The sequence below is a fragment of the Cyprinodon variegatus genome, unplaced genomic scaffold (genome assembly GCF_000732505.1).
Source record: "Cyprinodon variegatus isolate N-32 unplaced genomic scaffold, C_variegatus-1.0 Scaffold165, whole genome shotgun sequence".
NCBI lineage: Eukaryota > Metazoa > Chordata > Actinopteri > Cyprinodontiformes > Cyprinodontidae > Cyprinodon > Cyprinodon variegatus.
Window position 1 is genome coordinate 885,564 of NW_015150618.1, and position 15,706 is coordinate 901,269.

Sequence of the window (15,706 nt, forward strand, 5' to 3'; positions counted from 1 at the left end):
CAGGAATAATAAGCTGGCCAAAGGATGAGATACAGGCCACAGATGTTAAGACAGGAAATCTCCTAACCATGCACGGAGGGTACCGCCCCAAATCCAGCACCCGAGACTGTACACTAGCTGTAAGGAAGGAGGACGAGGACAAGTGAGTGTGAGAGCCACTAACCAGGATGAAGCACCCTAAGCACCAGAGCAATAGAGGCCCAGATCTACCACCCCAATCAAAACCCCAGGTGCAGACTGTGCAAAGAGGCCCCTGAGACAATCCAGCACATAACTGCAGGGTATAAGATGCTGGCAGGGAAAGCTTGCATGGAGCGCCATAACCAAGTGGCTGGAATAGTGTACAGTAACATCTGTGCAGAGTATGGGCTAGAAACCCCAAGGTCAAAGTGAGAAAGACCTGCAAAGATGGTAGAGAATAACCGAGCCAAGATCCTGTGGGACTTATAAAGATGGACTGAATGGTAATGGCAAACCAACCAGACATTGTGGTGGTGGACAAAAAACAGAGAAAAGCTGTTGTGGTTGACATAGCAATACCAAGAGACTGCAATATCAGGAAAATGAACACGAAAAACTAGAGAAATATCAGGGGCTCAGAGAAGAGCTGGAGAAAACCTGGAAGGTCAAGGCATCAGTGGTACCTGTGGTCATTGGGGCACTCGATGCAGTGACCCCAACCTGGAGGAGTGGTTACAGCAGATCCCTGGAAATACATCAGACATCGCTGTCCAGAAAAGTGTAGTTCTAGGAACAGCAAAGATACTGCGCAAAACCCTCAAGCTCCCAGGCCTCTGGTAGAAGACCTGAGCTTGGAGATTTTTTTTTTATATAGGTAGTCACTGTGTGTGTGTGTACCATGCTCAACATTGAGCAGAGGAAGCAAAGGAAATAGGTCTCAGGAGATCAGAAAGAAAATTATAGACAATAATGTTAAAGGTAGAGGCTAAAAGACCATCTCCAAGCAGCTTGGTGTTCATGACTAAAGTTGGTCATATTCAGAAATTTAAGGCTGTAGCCAGCCTCTCTGGATGTGGCCACGGGAGGAAATTAATGACGAATCAAAGAGACAGATAAAATATATAGTAACAAACTTCTAAAGAGATTAAAGGTAAACTTCAAGCTCTAGAACCATCAGTGTCGATCAGACCATCCATCATTGTGTGAGCCCAAGTGGACCAAATAGGAGATGAGGAGAAAACCATTGTGGGGAAAAAAACAACAACAAACAAACAAAACAGAATGGAATTTGCCCAACTATGTATTTTTTTTCTCTCCAACAAACCACAAAGCTTCTAGGAGAATGTCCTTCGGACGGTTCATACAAAAATGTTACTTTTTGCCAAGGTACATCAGATCTGTTTTCAGATGGAAAAAATGAAGCACATCAAGAAAAGAACAGTCCTCACTGTGAAACATGGAGGAGGCTCTGTTATGATATGGTGATGCTTTGCTTCATCTGGCACAGGGTGTCTTGCATCTCTACAGGACACAATTACATCTATAGACTAAACAGGCAGCCATATTAAGAGTAAATAGTTGCGCTATGAACCAATGGAAGAAAAACTTAACATAGTGTCTGATTTGTAAATAATGAAAAACAATGAATGGCTATAAAACAAAACCATTTTTCCCCATGTTCCATATATGGCTGTTAAATAAGACACGTTATACTTCAAATCATGCAACATATTTAGGCTCTAATTATTTTTTTCAAAGCTGCAGTCTCTGTTCATCCAAACCAAAAAAAACGGATAGATATACATTTTCTTTATGATCTTTCCTCTGGAAGAAGCAACGCGTTACGTAAAAATAAAATGAACAGGGAAGGTTTTCCAATCTGGAAAGATTTATTTATCAATTTATATTGTTCATATTAGCAAAGCCATTTGCTTAAATAATTAAAACCTTGAGTTCAAATGTTAAGGAGATTGAAGTTAGTTTATGTTTAGTGAGTGAAATTTATTAATAAAATGTTTTTTAACAAACTCAACATAATCCTAAAGATATTCAATGTTCCCAAGAAAATATGACATGATTAACATTCATCCAACTAACAAAGGATTGAATAATCAATATTTAACTTGGATTAACATGTTAAGCTTCACACACATCCAAAAAATGACAGACTGTTTTTCTTTTAAAAATCAACTTTAATAAAGAGTTGTATGCTTCCACATATTTACAGGGCTGCATCACAGGTGGAGGAAAAACTTTCAAAATCTATTAATTCTGAAATACAGATTTTCCCTTGCAATAAAGGACAAAATAAAAGAAAAATAAATGTATTCCAGATGAGTTAAAAGGAAGAAGAACAATTAAGAGTTTATCTCTTGGGCCAGTTATGTCGGAATCCTCTGTAGGTATAAAACAGAAAATATTTATCATTAGATGTCTGAATGTGCAGAATTGGACAAACTTGACTATTCTGAATGTTTACCTGTTTGATTTGCCACTGAGGTATGACATACTTCTGTTTCCTGCAGAACTGTTGTTTTTTGGACCTTGAGGAAACCTCTGTGGACAAAAGAATAAAAGATATGGAGAAAATATCTATTTTTGAAAATATATTTAGCAAATCTAAGAAAACTAGAGCTTCACCTTTTTCCTAAAGCCCTGTGCTTGCCGATTTGGATCAAACTGTGTGTCGTCCTTCGCTTTGGAGCCTGTAAAGCGTTAGCAGATGCAAAGATTAGGAGGTGGATATTGCAACAGAACACAAAGATGAACCCGTTAAGCCTACCATCAAAAACTTTCAGATCTGACTGAGCATAGTCAAAGGGTGTGAAGCTTTCTTTAGCAGAAGGTTCAGTCTTCTGCGCTTTCTCTGTTGATTTCATTAGCTTTTTACTCTGTTTGGGAGTCACCTCTCCAACCTCACTGCCCTCCCTTGCCCTCTTCTTTCCACCATCCTTTGACTGCTGAAATTAGATTGACAGAACAAAAAGCTCAAAAACATTAGCATTGTCTACCTTAGCAATCATTTAGGTTAAATGGTGTCACTAGTGTGCACCTTCACTGCATATGAGCAGATGCTCTGATATCCAATATTTTTGTTACATTTGTCAAGTTAATGGAAAACACAATAACCAAATGATTGTTTAAAAAGTTAAAGATTTCCAAAGACAGAGGATGAATAATTTACCAATGAAGCAGCAAGATTAGAGTTATAATAACTAGAGTCCTCACGTTTATAGTCTTCAATTGTATCAAAATCAGATCTATTGCTAAATTAATCCTCATGAGGAATGTTTAATACGTTTTTAAGGCAAAGAAGCAGAAATATCTCTGTAAAAATGAATAAAAATGACCCCAAAAAACAAAGAACATTTATTTTGAAAATATCTTTACAAACATTTATGTGGTGCAACTAGAAGTGTCCCAATGCAGACCAAGCATGACCTAAGATCTTGTATTACAGACAAGACAATAGTTTTTTTGTATTTCTATGCCTTAAGTCACTATATTTACATGTTAACAATCAGAATAAACATTTTCATAATTTGTGGTCAATATAAATGTGTAAATGCACAGTTATCTGGGTCATAGGAACCACACAACATATTTTAATCGGAGGCATGCAGACTTTTGCTCAGTTGTTCTGATGATGTTTCTACACCTATGCAGGGGTCTTAGTTTATTCTGTCGGCTAACGCTACAGCGATCTGTGGTTGGAGTGCTGATGAGTTCTTGCAAACAGAAAGCCATCGTTCTGGTGATTTGTTGTTTACAAACCAGGAGAATAAGGGGTGGGTGTTAGATTTGTGACCGAGTTGAAGAAGGATGAGCTCAAGGTGGCTTAATCAGTATAAAATTAATTCAGGTCATGTTTGGCTGCTTTTAGTTGTTTAGATTTTAAGGAAGTGATCGAATGATTAAATGCAGTGAAAAGCTATAATATGAAAAGGATGTCGGGGAAACACAAAGGCTAACCGTATTACCTATTTATCTATGTGGCTCTATTAAGCCACTTTCTTTAGAAATGTCTTTATGTTATTAATCAACTCTTATAGATTGCTTTTTACCATAAAATCAATCTTTCAAATTACTTTTCATATTCGAAAATCTTTTTTTTCTCTAAAATTTGGTTTCTGAAGTTCCCAGCTGAATAGGTATTTATATGGGTGGCAGCTTTATGCTTATTCTATTCATGTGATCTAATTAATTTCTTCATCATGCAAAGCATTTATGGAGACCAGAATAATTAGGGATGCTGCAGCCTGTTTACTGCCTTTCATAACATTAACGCAACGCTAGTGAAGAAAAAAACAAGAAAAAAAAAAAAAACTAGCTCCTTATATAAAATCCTAATTAGAAAGAAAAAACACGTTGAAAAAGAGCCATCTGAAAGTGCCAATTTCCTGATATCTCAGCCAATTTTTCTCTGCAGTTGTCATGTGGGTGACTTTTACGTTTTGCAGGGCTTCTGCCAATATTTCTGACTACGATCCATGCTACCAGAGAGCACTAACAAGCCAACTTGCAGTGATTCTTTGCAGCATTGGTCACAGAGCCAATTACTTTGGCATTCCACACTCATGCATGCTTCAAGCCTGCAGGACTGAAATAGTAAAACCTGGAGGAACACATGCAAGAGTCAAAGGACATGGCCTCCTTTAATTCAAGCTTACCCAGAATTCGTAATAAAGAACATGAAGGAAAGCATGTATATGAGTAACTCAACAGGTATCATGTAATACAGCCAGAGAAAGAGATCTAACAGCAGGGTGGCTTTAGAGGGCAAAGAAGCTCCAGTTTCATTAAAGTGGGGAAGAAATGTGCAATGACAAAGTCTTCAGCTCTCCAGTCCCATGCTGTGCTCTTAACTCTTCCCAAAGCACCTTATGTGAAAGATACATTTAAAAAAGTAACAACTGTGAGGGCGCTGCAGACTGGCAGATATAGTTTATCTGTCGTAGTATTGCCATGTTGGAAAGTTGGCTAAACCTGCAGAAAATCCGAGGCTACAGCAGAGGGTTAAGCTGACTGTTTAAGTGCTTCCTCCAGGCTCAACACAGCTCAACTTTTGCATCAAGCTTGTACCACTGTGAGTGGAAAAGAGAAAGTGGAAAACACAGGAGAATGGATGGCTTACTGCTGCTTGCTGGCGTACGGTGGTGATATTACGCAGGGACTCCTGGTAGCTCTGTTTAGCCTTGGTTCTTTCCTCTGTAGAAAAAAAAAATGTAATTCTTAAGAACTGTCAAAAATGGTTGCCTCATAGATAACTCAATCATTTTTACCTGACAGTTTCTTTGCTTGTTGTTTTGCTTCTTCAGTTGATTTCTTCTTAACCTCCATCTCTTTCTGCTGCTGTTCGATACTCTGCAGCTTCCATCTCTTGCTGATCTGTTCAGTTAAGAAAGTAAGGCTATGAAAACTCAATAAAGAAAAAAAAAAAAAAAAGAAACAAAGAGGGCTCACCTCAAATATTTTTGAAGATGGGTCAAACTTAGCGTTTTTGTTCACATGCACACCAGTGGAGGGTAAATACTGAGGATTCAAAAAGAAGAAAGGAATAAACTGTGATGGAAATCACAGATAATTAGTGGGTTGATGTTTTCTTATAATTTACCATTCTGAAAGGATTTTCAAAAGATTCAATAATGCGCCTGGCTTTGGTCTGGGCTACGGAGAGGGACTCTTGGTCAGCCGGAGTTTCCATTTCCTTAGAGAGAAAAGTCAGCCTCAGTAAATAAATCATCATAAAAAAAAAAAAAACACACAAAAAAAAAAAAAAACTTTACAAACAACATTTATCAAAGCTCTTCCAAACCATTTCTATTTGGATCTTTCAAATTTTATCATTATATTACACTTTTTTGAAGTATGAATGACAACCAGACTTAAACTACCGTATTACACCTGGAGCCATTTGAAAAAAAAAATATTGGTAAAAATCTACACTTAGGGTCTGATTTTCAGAGGGTTTGATCGTCTTAAAACTTGGTTGTTCATGCAGAGCAGATCTTCATCTGTGTGCAAACCATCATTATGCAGATCATATTCTAATGACCAAACTACACATATTCATAGCTTGAGGATATGCAAATATAAACATTTACCAGATGCAAAACCCTTTTCCTAACATGAAACTCAAATCCTTTTTTACATTTTTTATTTTATCACTTCCGAATTACAGGCGCATACTCAGTCTTTATGCACTATAAATAATAATATTCAGTATTTTCAAATGTATTATTTAAGCCATTATTACCTCGATCCTCATGGCTTATAACCTAAACCTTATTTTAGAGAAACAAACCCAAAAAACTTGCAGCTATAATCACAACTACAGGTGGTTCTACAAAGTCCAGATACAGGGGAACTGAATAAAAATGTATGCCACACTTTTCAGAATTTTAATCAAAGATTTTCCATCGATTTCAAATCATATAATACAGTATTGCCCAGCATGTACCAGTAAACTGATCTTATGTGTGCATTGACTAAAGCTTTAGGTTAATGAAAACTTTTGCAAGACAAGTATTTACCTGGAAAAGGGTAATTTTTGCTGGAGCCAAAAGGCTGCTTATTTTTTGCTCATCCACGTTCATTTTATGATCCTCCTCTGAGAAAAGGATTCCTTCTTTAACTGGGACTTCTAAAAAAGTGAAATAATGGATTAAAAAAAATTGAATCCCATAATTTTTCTTCTGAGGTTTCAAGCCAGGTTTACCATCAGCTGTATCCTGAGGACGGTCGATCTCGGACCCCCTGGACGTATCATGTGGACCAAACAACGTCACTTCAGCCTGGATACAGATAATCATTTATTCATATGAGTCTAAATATTGGTTATCAAATATCGAGGTAGAAGTCGTCTCCAGCTGACCTTTTTGATAGGTGTAAGTCCTTTCTTCTTCTGAGCTGCGATCTCAGCCTGCGTGAATAAAATGAAATAAATCCAAGTTTCACCATGGAAGTATCACATCTCTTCCTAATTCCATCAATTTCTCACCTTCAGGAGTGGCATCTCCCTGCCTTGCTGCACTAACAAATGAAGCTCATTGACCTGCTGCCTCACCAGCGGTGGGACGGGGTTACAACAAGCAATGATACCCTGAGGCTCTCTGAGGGGTGAAGAAAAAAGATTTAAAAAAAACCTCATCAAAATAAAAAGGGGGGAAAGCAAAAGATAAATACAGATACTTAAGAATGATACATATGATGTTCTTACTTAGGCAGCTCTTCTGATATTTTGATCATCATATGAGTGGGCAGGACATATCTGGGGGAGAAAAAACACATAAAACATGATTAGAAAAAAAAAAGAAAAAAAAAAAAAAGAAAAAATCCAGTCAAGTGGGCGAAGATGAGTTGATTCCCATGAGCTCTGAAAAAAAAAAAGGATGCAGGACATTTGAAGAACAGCAGGTCCACTGAGTTCACACAGCCTACCCGGTGCTTTCATCTTCCTGCCTGGCCAGCTTGTCCCTCCAGGCGTATAGCAGCCTGAACGTGGTGAGCTGCTGGGTGTTAAAGGACCTTTTCTGCTTCCTCTGGAGCTCCAAATACGACTCCTCTGTGTAGATTGGCTTCATGTATTTCTGTTGGAAGAGGGAAAAAGGGCGGAACATTGTAAGATGTGACAAAAGATAAAAGAACAAATTCCCAGTTAGAATATCAAATTACATCACTTCAGTATTTTCTTAAATCAATATATAAAAATAAAAAGCTAAGGATGACAGTCTCCCTTCTGCAATGTTTCCCTCGATGCCTGCGGTTATCTAACAACCTATTGGCTACTTGCTTCACATCCCAAGTGGAGGAAGCTTTCATGCATGCATCAGTGTAGTGTGATGTGGGCTAACCTTCAATGAAACGTCTTTGCTTTTGTTCCAGACACTCTGCAACAGGCCCGGCTGCCCGTGGTTCGACTCCAGCAGCTGTGCCCTCATGCAGTCGTAGATGTAAAGGAGATAGTGGGTGTCTGCGCGAGCATACTCGATCATCTCTTCTGGCAAGGGGCTACGATGACATAAGGCTGCAATTTAGCATCATTTTCTACATATGTTAAATCCCACCAACATACGGTGCTTCTAGAGGATTCACATTTTCTTTTGATAGAAACAAACCAAAAATTAAATGTTTTCCTTGTTTCAGTGTTTTACTTGAGGCAAAAATTTGAATCTTATGCACACAGTTTGTTTTTCTGTCTTATTTCCATAGATTTAAGCTGGACATCTTTTTGCCATTCCTTAAATGAAGACGAAATTGCTAGACAGTTTTCAACCTGAGCTTTGGATCTCTGCAGCTCCTCCAGAGGCATTGTAAATCCAAAAGCCTGACAATACTCTCTTTAACTTCACTTTCTGCTGAACTCTCAGATAACAGCCCAATAAATCACACCCATGTTATGTGTACAAATCTGGGGTGTGGATAGCCTCTTGACAAAGCTAAATATTGCAAAAAGTGCCACTTAATAATACTTAAAAAAACAACAACTTTAAATTAATGAATGGGCCCATTTGTCAACATACCGAATCCTCCAGTCAGCCAGCTGGTAGCGTTTGTCTGAGTTCACGTTGCAGAACTGTTTGAGTAAATGGTCGAGGGAATGTCTGGCCAGGTTCAAGGCTCGGCTTGCCTGATGGGTGTCGAAAAGGTTGACAACATACAAGCCAAAGTCCCTCTGGAGCCACTCGATGTCAGAGTCAGCACCGTGGAAAACCTGGGAATGAAAAAACCAAAACATGATGATTTCTCATTTAGGTGATTTTTGCTATTCAGTTGGAAGATGGAGCCCACGCAGCACAGCACACTTCTTCCAAAGGTGTCCCTGCTGAGTGTGAGTCATGTTGGCTCCTACACTTCAGACGAATTGCTGCCAACTTCATCCAACTTCTTAGTACGATTGGTCTTTCAGAGACATCACACAATGTAAGAGCTCTATCTTTAATGAAATATCCATTACAACTTCTGACTACTCTTTAAATAAGAGAACAGAAAGATCATTCCTAACACTGAGGTTTAATATTTGAAATGTTATTTGTAAAATCCATTACCAATGCAATAAATGGCCAATCTGCTCTAAATATTAAGCTGGCCTAGGTTAAAACATGCCAAAATAATAAAAGGTTTTCCTCCAAGAGACCTGTCAGCTTCTAATAAAACGACGCAGGTCAGAATCAGGAGCACAAGAGTCCAAACGCCAAAAGACGAACACCGGGTAGTATCTGCAGAAAACTATAATACCCTGACATTAGTGGTAAAAGCAAACAGAAAAAAACATGCCAAAGGTTTATTAATTAATTAGTTTTAGAACCTAATGGGTCAATCTGTCCTTCTGTCAACTAAATAATATTGAATCCCATTGGTCCAAACAGGCAGACCAGCAGGTGGCTGAACAGTATCTAGTCAACTAAATGCTGATATCTGTTTTTGCATTTAAGCCTTTATGGCAAAATCTCCTTAGGTTAGACAAAAGACAAGTTTTTAAAGAATAAGCAGGTGACATATTATTCCCCCCAATAATTCATTCCTACTGTAAGAGGATATAAGAAAGAATTTATTGATAGAACTATGTCTTTACTTTTACTATACTGGGGTCAGTGAAGGCCTCGTTGAGGATGTACATTTCACTGCGGAGCTCCAGAGTGTCGATGATGAAGTCTTCCTCTCTGGTGGAGATCTGCATCAGGCAGGTGAGACCGAGAAAACTCCTGTAGGAATGGTGCTGTCATTAAAAACAAAAAGAAAGAGTTAAAACTTAAAAAAATGGTCCAAAGCAACAATACATTTTAGCACAACTACACCTTTAAAGAATGCTCTAGAGCTTTATGCCCCTGTCACACCTTGAAGATTTAGACCAGCGTATGCCTGACGTACGGAAAATGTTGCAAAATGTTGCATACGTTGGATAAGTTATGGGTACGTTATGTGTAAGTTATGATCACGCTGAAGTACGCTGGCACACATCGACACACGCCAAGTATGCCACTGTTTGCCATACGTGGGGCATAAGTTACAATTAAGTTATTTGATCGTTGACATACATTAAGTGTATGTTACTCATTAGGCGTGGCGTCTAGGTTATCCAAAACATATGAGTAACTTGTGCATAACTTATGCGTAACCTATCAGAACTTATCCCCAACTTATATAAATATATTTGACGACTTAAAGCTACTGCTTAATGGCGTATTGGCAGCGTTTTGGTATAAAATAGGGTTCACAGGAGGAAAACATCTGTACTCCTTCAGACTTTATCTCCATCATAGGGTGAGCATGAAGGTGTGTTGTTGGATGCATCCTCCCTGTGTTCACACCCACGGCCAACAAACTTCCTAGCAGACATGACACATAATCTGAAGCAATTGCAAACCTTCTTTCTTTCTTTTTTCTTTTTGGGTGGGTGGTAAAATGCAGCTGGGTTAATACCGAGACATCTTTTTATGCAGGCCGGGCGCCTCAGGGCGCATTGCTGCCTCCCTCAGGACACTTCATGGACATCATGCTGCGATGCGCTATACATAAATTAGGCTGTCGTTGGACATAAGTTCTGGACTCATGAATACGCTATGTATACGCCCAACATAAAACAAAAAAATACATAGGAAGTTCAGCGTATGCGTATTCTGGGACGTCAGGCAGACGCTGGCTAAAGCAGCAAGGTGTGACAGGGCCCTTAGTTATGATTCTTTTACTTTGATTTGGATAAAATATTATCTCCATACCTCAAGATCCACTGCAAATTCAGATAATCTGCACAGCTTCTCGTTAAGAGTGACCAGGTCGTCCAGTGAGTCAATAAATGATAGCTTGGTCTCAGCCATGGGTTTGTACATCTGGGAAACAAAAATACATTTTACCTTTAAAGTCATCCGTTCATAGGGCTGTTTCAGGAAAAGAGGATTAAAATTCCTTAAATTAACCAATTATCATTGCTTTTACAAAGCTTAATATCCTCAAATCTCAACTTTGTAGGAGACGGTCCAGAGTCTTGGAGATCCTTATGAAAGTTTGGTCTGATCAATCAGATCCTGCATATCATAAAGCAATTTAAAATGGATGGAGAACCTGTGGGATGTGGAAAAACTCAAGACTAAAAAAAAAAAATCTAGCCTGGACGCTTTTAACAACCTAAAGAAAATCAAAGTAAGGCAAATTGACAAAAACATCCAGTTGTGAGAACTCATGCATTAAAGGGAGCGCAGCTTCACTATAAAAGTTAATGGTAACATGAGATTCAGAAATTTTAGACGCACAGAAAAAGTAAGATGTATAAAAACGTGAACGTCTCACTGCAAACTTTTATAACTTTATTTTCCTGGAATTGATCCTAGACTCGCGTGTATTTTCTCACCTGTATTAGAGGTCACCAGCACATGTCAAAATAACCATAGCAACGAGATGTCATAAGAAAGTTTGTAAAACACACTTCCGGGATGTTTGTTAGAGCCGAAAAATATCTTGAATGACATTAGTGATTCACATAAAAAAGTCTACCAGCCGGTCCTACAATGTCTGGATGAAGTCCCAAAGACGCTGCCTGGCTCCTGCACTGAGCCTAATTATTGCTTAATGCTTATAATTGTTAATATTTTAAAATGAACATTTTTTTTTTGAGTTTTTACTCACGGGTGGCCAATTTTTTGAACAGTAGGCTGTCAGGAAAGGGGGTATGAGAGAAGAGACATGTGAGAAAGGACCACAGGTCAGATTCAAACCCGGGTCGGCCGCGTCGAGGAGTAAGGCCTCCATACATAAGTCGAACGCCTTAACCAATGCTCCACCTGCACGCCCTATTACTCACATTTCCATTAAGAGTGGCATCACAATACAAGCAAGTGAAGTACACTTTGTTTGAAACCGTTTAGGACTTTGCCAATATTAACAAATGTTGGGCGTCATGCACAGTGCCTACTGGAATTCTCTTCCTAATACAGCTACTTTTCAGGATAGTTTATAACATTAAAGTATCTATAAAGTAATTCTGAGTTAAGCCGACCAACGTGCCACTTCAGACATGAGAGACCTCTGTACATCATAAATACAGGCACTGCTTCGTGATGAAAATGGTTTTCATTTATAAAAGGAAAGGCGACATTTTGCAGATCGTGCCTTATAGAAATATATGATCAGTTACGGCTCCAATTCCATTTAGAAATAGGCTCCTCAATTAAATTAAATTCAAAAAAACACATAGCATATTGAATTGGGTTTTCAGAAGAGCTGTAATTTAAAGCAGCTATAGAAAAGGATTGATGCAACTAAAAGCCACTAAGAATGATATCTGGAAATGCTGAACCAATACCTAAACCTATTAAGTCTTAAGGTCAGCTGCATCAAAGGCTCAGCTCCAGCATAATCAGAGCTATAAATCACCATGTTCCACTTTGCATATGGATGTCATAACGAATGTCATCCAAATATCGAAAAATAAAAACTGTTTTAGCCCTGTGAAAATATACTGAACTTTTTAAAAGAATGATGTATTTACCAGTAGCAGCAGTTAGCTGCTCAGCCACAATCATCACCAAAAGCTATGCAGTAGCAGTAATTTAAAGATGGGTACTAATATGGTAGACAAAGATTAGATTGGGCTAGGGCTATAAAATATGTTTGGTATATGTGGCGGTATTACCTGAGGCTCTGGTTTAGACAGTAAGCTTTCTGGTACAGTTAGGTGGTCCAGCTCATATTGGTATGGATGCGCAAACCTGCACAAAACAACAGTCATTAGATCATCAAAAAAAAAAGAGAAAAAAAATGTTTTTTTTAAAAACTCAACAACACAATCCTCACATGTCTTCCACATGTTCCTGAGTCCTCTGCTGGTGGATAAAGTCAGCCAGGGCAGCAGGGACATCAAGGTCTTCAGGCCTCTCTTTACGTATTTGTTTGTTTGAGAAATCTACAGTTTAAGGGATAAATGCATTCAGATTGAACAAAAGATGTAAACCAGTGAGGATTAGATGTGATACCATGAGGATCAAGAGCTTGACATACACGATGGAAGTGGCTTCACTGCATTCGGCTTGATGAAAATCTTGGGAACAAAAGGCGTATTGCTGTTGTCAACTTTCTCCTTGAATTTCAGCTGGGGCCTCGCCACGTTCTTGGCATGAAGAAGTCGGAAAGTTTCTGATCGAGAGCTGGAACCCTAAAGGATTAGCAGAGATAAACCAATTACAATTTCTCTTAACTTTAATTAAACAACATGCAGCAAGCTGTCGCTACATATTTATAGTGAAACCAGATGGATTTTGAAAAGCAATCAGCAAACTTTGAGTACATTTCCTCTTGTAAAAACTTTACCACCTTCCCACACATTTCAGCTCTTTAGGTTGAATCACAAGTCAATCCCTCCCTCCTTTCCTATGCATGATGCTCCACAAAAAATAAGTATTTTAAATGTTCAAATTGGCTGTGCCAAACTCCAGGACATGTGGGCTGATGTCTGGCAACTTTTAGATCAATCTCTCTTTAGAGAGATTTTTAGCAGGACTTGTAGAACTTTAATGCACAAGAGAGAGGCAGATCAGCCATTTGATTCATGTTTACTGGACCTGGAATACATTAAACATCCTTGGATCAGAGGTTTGGATTGCCACACATTAAACACAGCTGAATTTGGGTCAAACCCTTATTGAAAAAAAGAAAAGAAAAACTGTGACGAGACGATTGATATTTAAATGATCTTACCTTACGATTCCAGCTGGAAACAACTATTTTTGGAGGCTGAAACCCAGCAGGCATAACAGGATTCTGGCTCCTGTTCACCCCATCAGCTTCATCAAGGAGGATACCCTGTCAGTTAGGACAGCAGAGCTTGGTTGGTTTGAGGAAAATGTTTTAAATGTTAAAAATGGTTTCCCGGGCAAAGTTTCAGGTCTTACCGCTCTTTCGAGAATAACATCGTTTGAGTCTACAACCAAGTCAAACCTCTCCTCCACTCCAGTCAGTTTGTTCTGGTCTCTTATGTGAGATCTACAGCCATGATGCTGCATTATCTGACTCATGCTGACACAGACACAAAAAACAAACAAAAAATAATAATCTGACAACTGCTTTTTGTTAATGCTAGATAAAAAAAATTGAATTGATATATCACACAGTCCAATAAAAGCAACACTCACCAGTGCAAAAGCTTATCTCCTTGACTCTCACAGAACTCCTGGAAGCCAGGAAAGCTCCGATAGAAATCATAATCGTCTCCAGCCTGAGGTAAACCAGCTGAGGCTTTAGTGGCTGATAACACAGCCCCCAAACCATACTGTGGAGACGAAGGAGGAGAGAACATTAGAGAATCAAAACTGGAAACCAGCAGAAACTAAATGTAACAGGGAAAAATAAATAAACTGTTTACTGTAGTTTCTGGAACATGGTGTTAAGAAAATGTACTTTTTAACAACAAGGTAAATTTTGGTTAGGGCTGCAATTAAAAATTAGTTTGTAAAGCTATTAATCTGTCAATTATTTTTTCAATTAATATCCGGATAGCAAAAGATTTCTTACAGAAGATTTTAAAATAATTAACAGATTAATAGCTTTACAAACAAATTTTTTATTGCAGCCCTAACCAAAATTTACCTTGTTGTTAAATATATATTTTTTTCTTTACAACCTTGGTATAATTACTGATCTAAGTAAGTTGCTCTGTCAGCTAAAGGCATATTTTAGAGTCTCTATACCCCATTTAAGGATTAATCGAGTAATAAATTAGTTGATTTTAATAATCGATTAAACAGATTAATTGTTTCAGTCCTAATGTTGATAGGTTAGTAATAGAACCTTCTCTATTTGATTCCTGAACAGCTGTTTACTGGCAATGCAACCATTTTTAAGTGCTTTATACCAACATTATCATTTCAAGAGAAGTTTAAAAAAATTTTTTTCCATATAAAGTTGTTCTATCCAGAGGGGCGACTCATAAAGGTAATAATTTTAACTTGAATTTGTCAGTTGCAAAAAAAATGTCGACATGATGTATTATTAATAACATTTTTTTCACACAGCTACTTAGAATATTTAGTGTACTTAAGGTCATTTTTTTCATGACAATAAATCTAGGGTGATATTTTATAAGCTTTATTTTCCACGAATTACTCAGTTTTAGTTTAAAAACTACAGAGTCCCCCCCCATTACACAGCTGAGGTCTTCAGTAAAGAAATGCTACATCCATTAGCTAATTAGCAACTAGTCTACACTCGATTATGCACAGCAAGGGGACGTTTTGTTTTAAGGTAACATTATATGCTTTATTGTTTGTCATCTTAAAGCTTTTCTTATGGTGTGACTAGCTCGTAGCTAACAGGCTCATCCACGTTGCCTTCTCTCCCAGGACTAAAGACTCTGATTCAGACTTACTTTAACGAAGGCGTCTACGTCTTTGAAACCAGGACACAGTTCACTTTCCTCTTCATTGTTGCCCTCTGCATTATTTTCCTGAGGTCGCCTGGTTGATTCCTTTTTCTTCGAGGTTTTCATAATTTAATCCCTCCTGTGTACATGCGTATCACAGGAAGTAACCCTTTTGGCATCTGTTTTCTTCGGCGACTAGCTAAAAGACATTGAGGAACTACAGCGCCCCCTGTCAGTGGAAGAACTAAATGCAAAAAAACATCCAGTTCAAAGCAGGCTTACCAGCCTTATGCTTGTCTGTCTGTCTGTCTGTCTATCTATCTATCTATCTATCTATCTATCTATCTATCTATCTATCTATCTATCTATCTATCTATCTATCTATCTATCTATCTA

General features: G+C 38.2%; 1 protein-coding gene across 1 annotated transcript; it reads right to left on the reverse strand.

Moving 5' to 3' along the window:
* Nucleotides 1-2,055: 2,055 nt before the first annotated feature.
* On the reverse strand, nucleotides 2,056-15,494 carry exosc10 (exosome component 10). The gene is made up of 25 exons (XM_015378112.1): nucleotides 15,317-15,494; nucleotides 14,085-14,221; nucleotides 13,845-13,968; nucleotides 13,651-13,755; nucleotides 12,955-13,108; nucleotides 12,751-12,859; nucleotides 12,590-12,665; nucleotides 10,680-10,790; nucleotides 9,536-9,679; nucleotides 8,484-8,674; nucleotides 7,815-7,971; nucleotides 7,402-7,550; nucleotides 7,181-7,231; nucleotides 6,962-7,073; nucleotides 6,836-6,883; nucleotides 6,680-6,755; nucleotides 6,495-6,604; nucleotides 5,576-5,668; nucleotides 5,425-5,493; nucleotides 5,244-5,349; nucleotides 5,096-5,169; nucleotides 2,744-2,921; nucleotides 2,602-2,666; nucleotides 2,441-2,517; nucleotides 2,056-2,357 (listed from the first exon to the last, which is right to left on the reverse strand). Exons 1-25 carry the CDS (start codon nucleotides 15,434-15,436, stop codon nucleotides 2,327-2,329), a joined length of 2,667 nt encoding a protein of 888 aa, XP_015233598.1. The 5' UTR covers nucleotides 15,437-15,494; the 3' UTR covers nucleotides 2,056-2,326.
* Nucleotides 15,495-15,706: the final 212 nt, after the last annotated feature.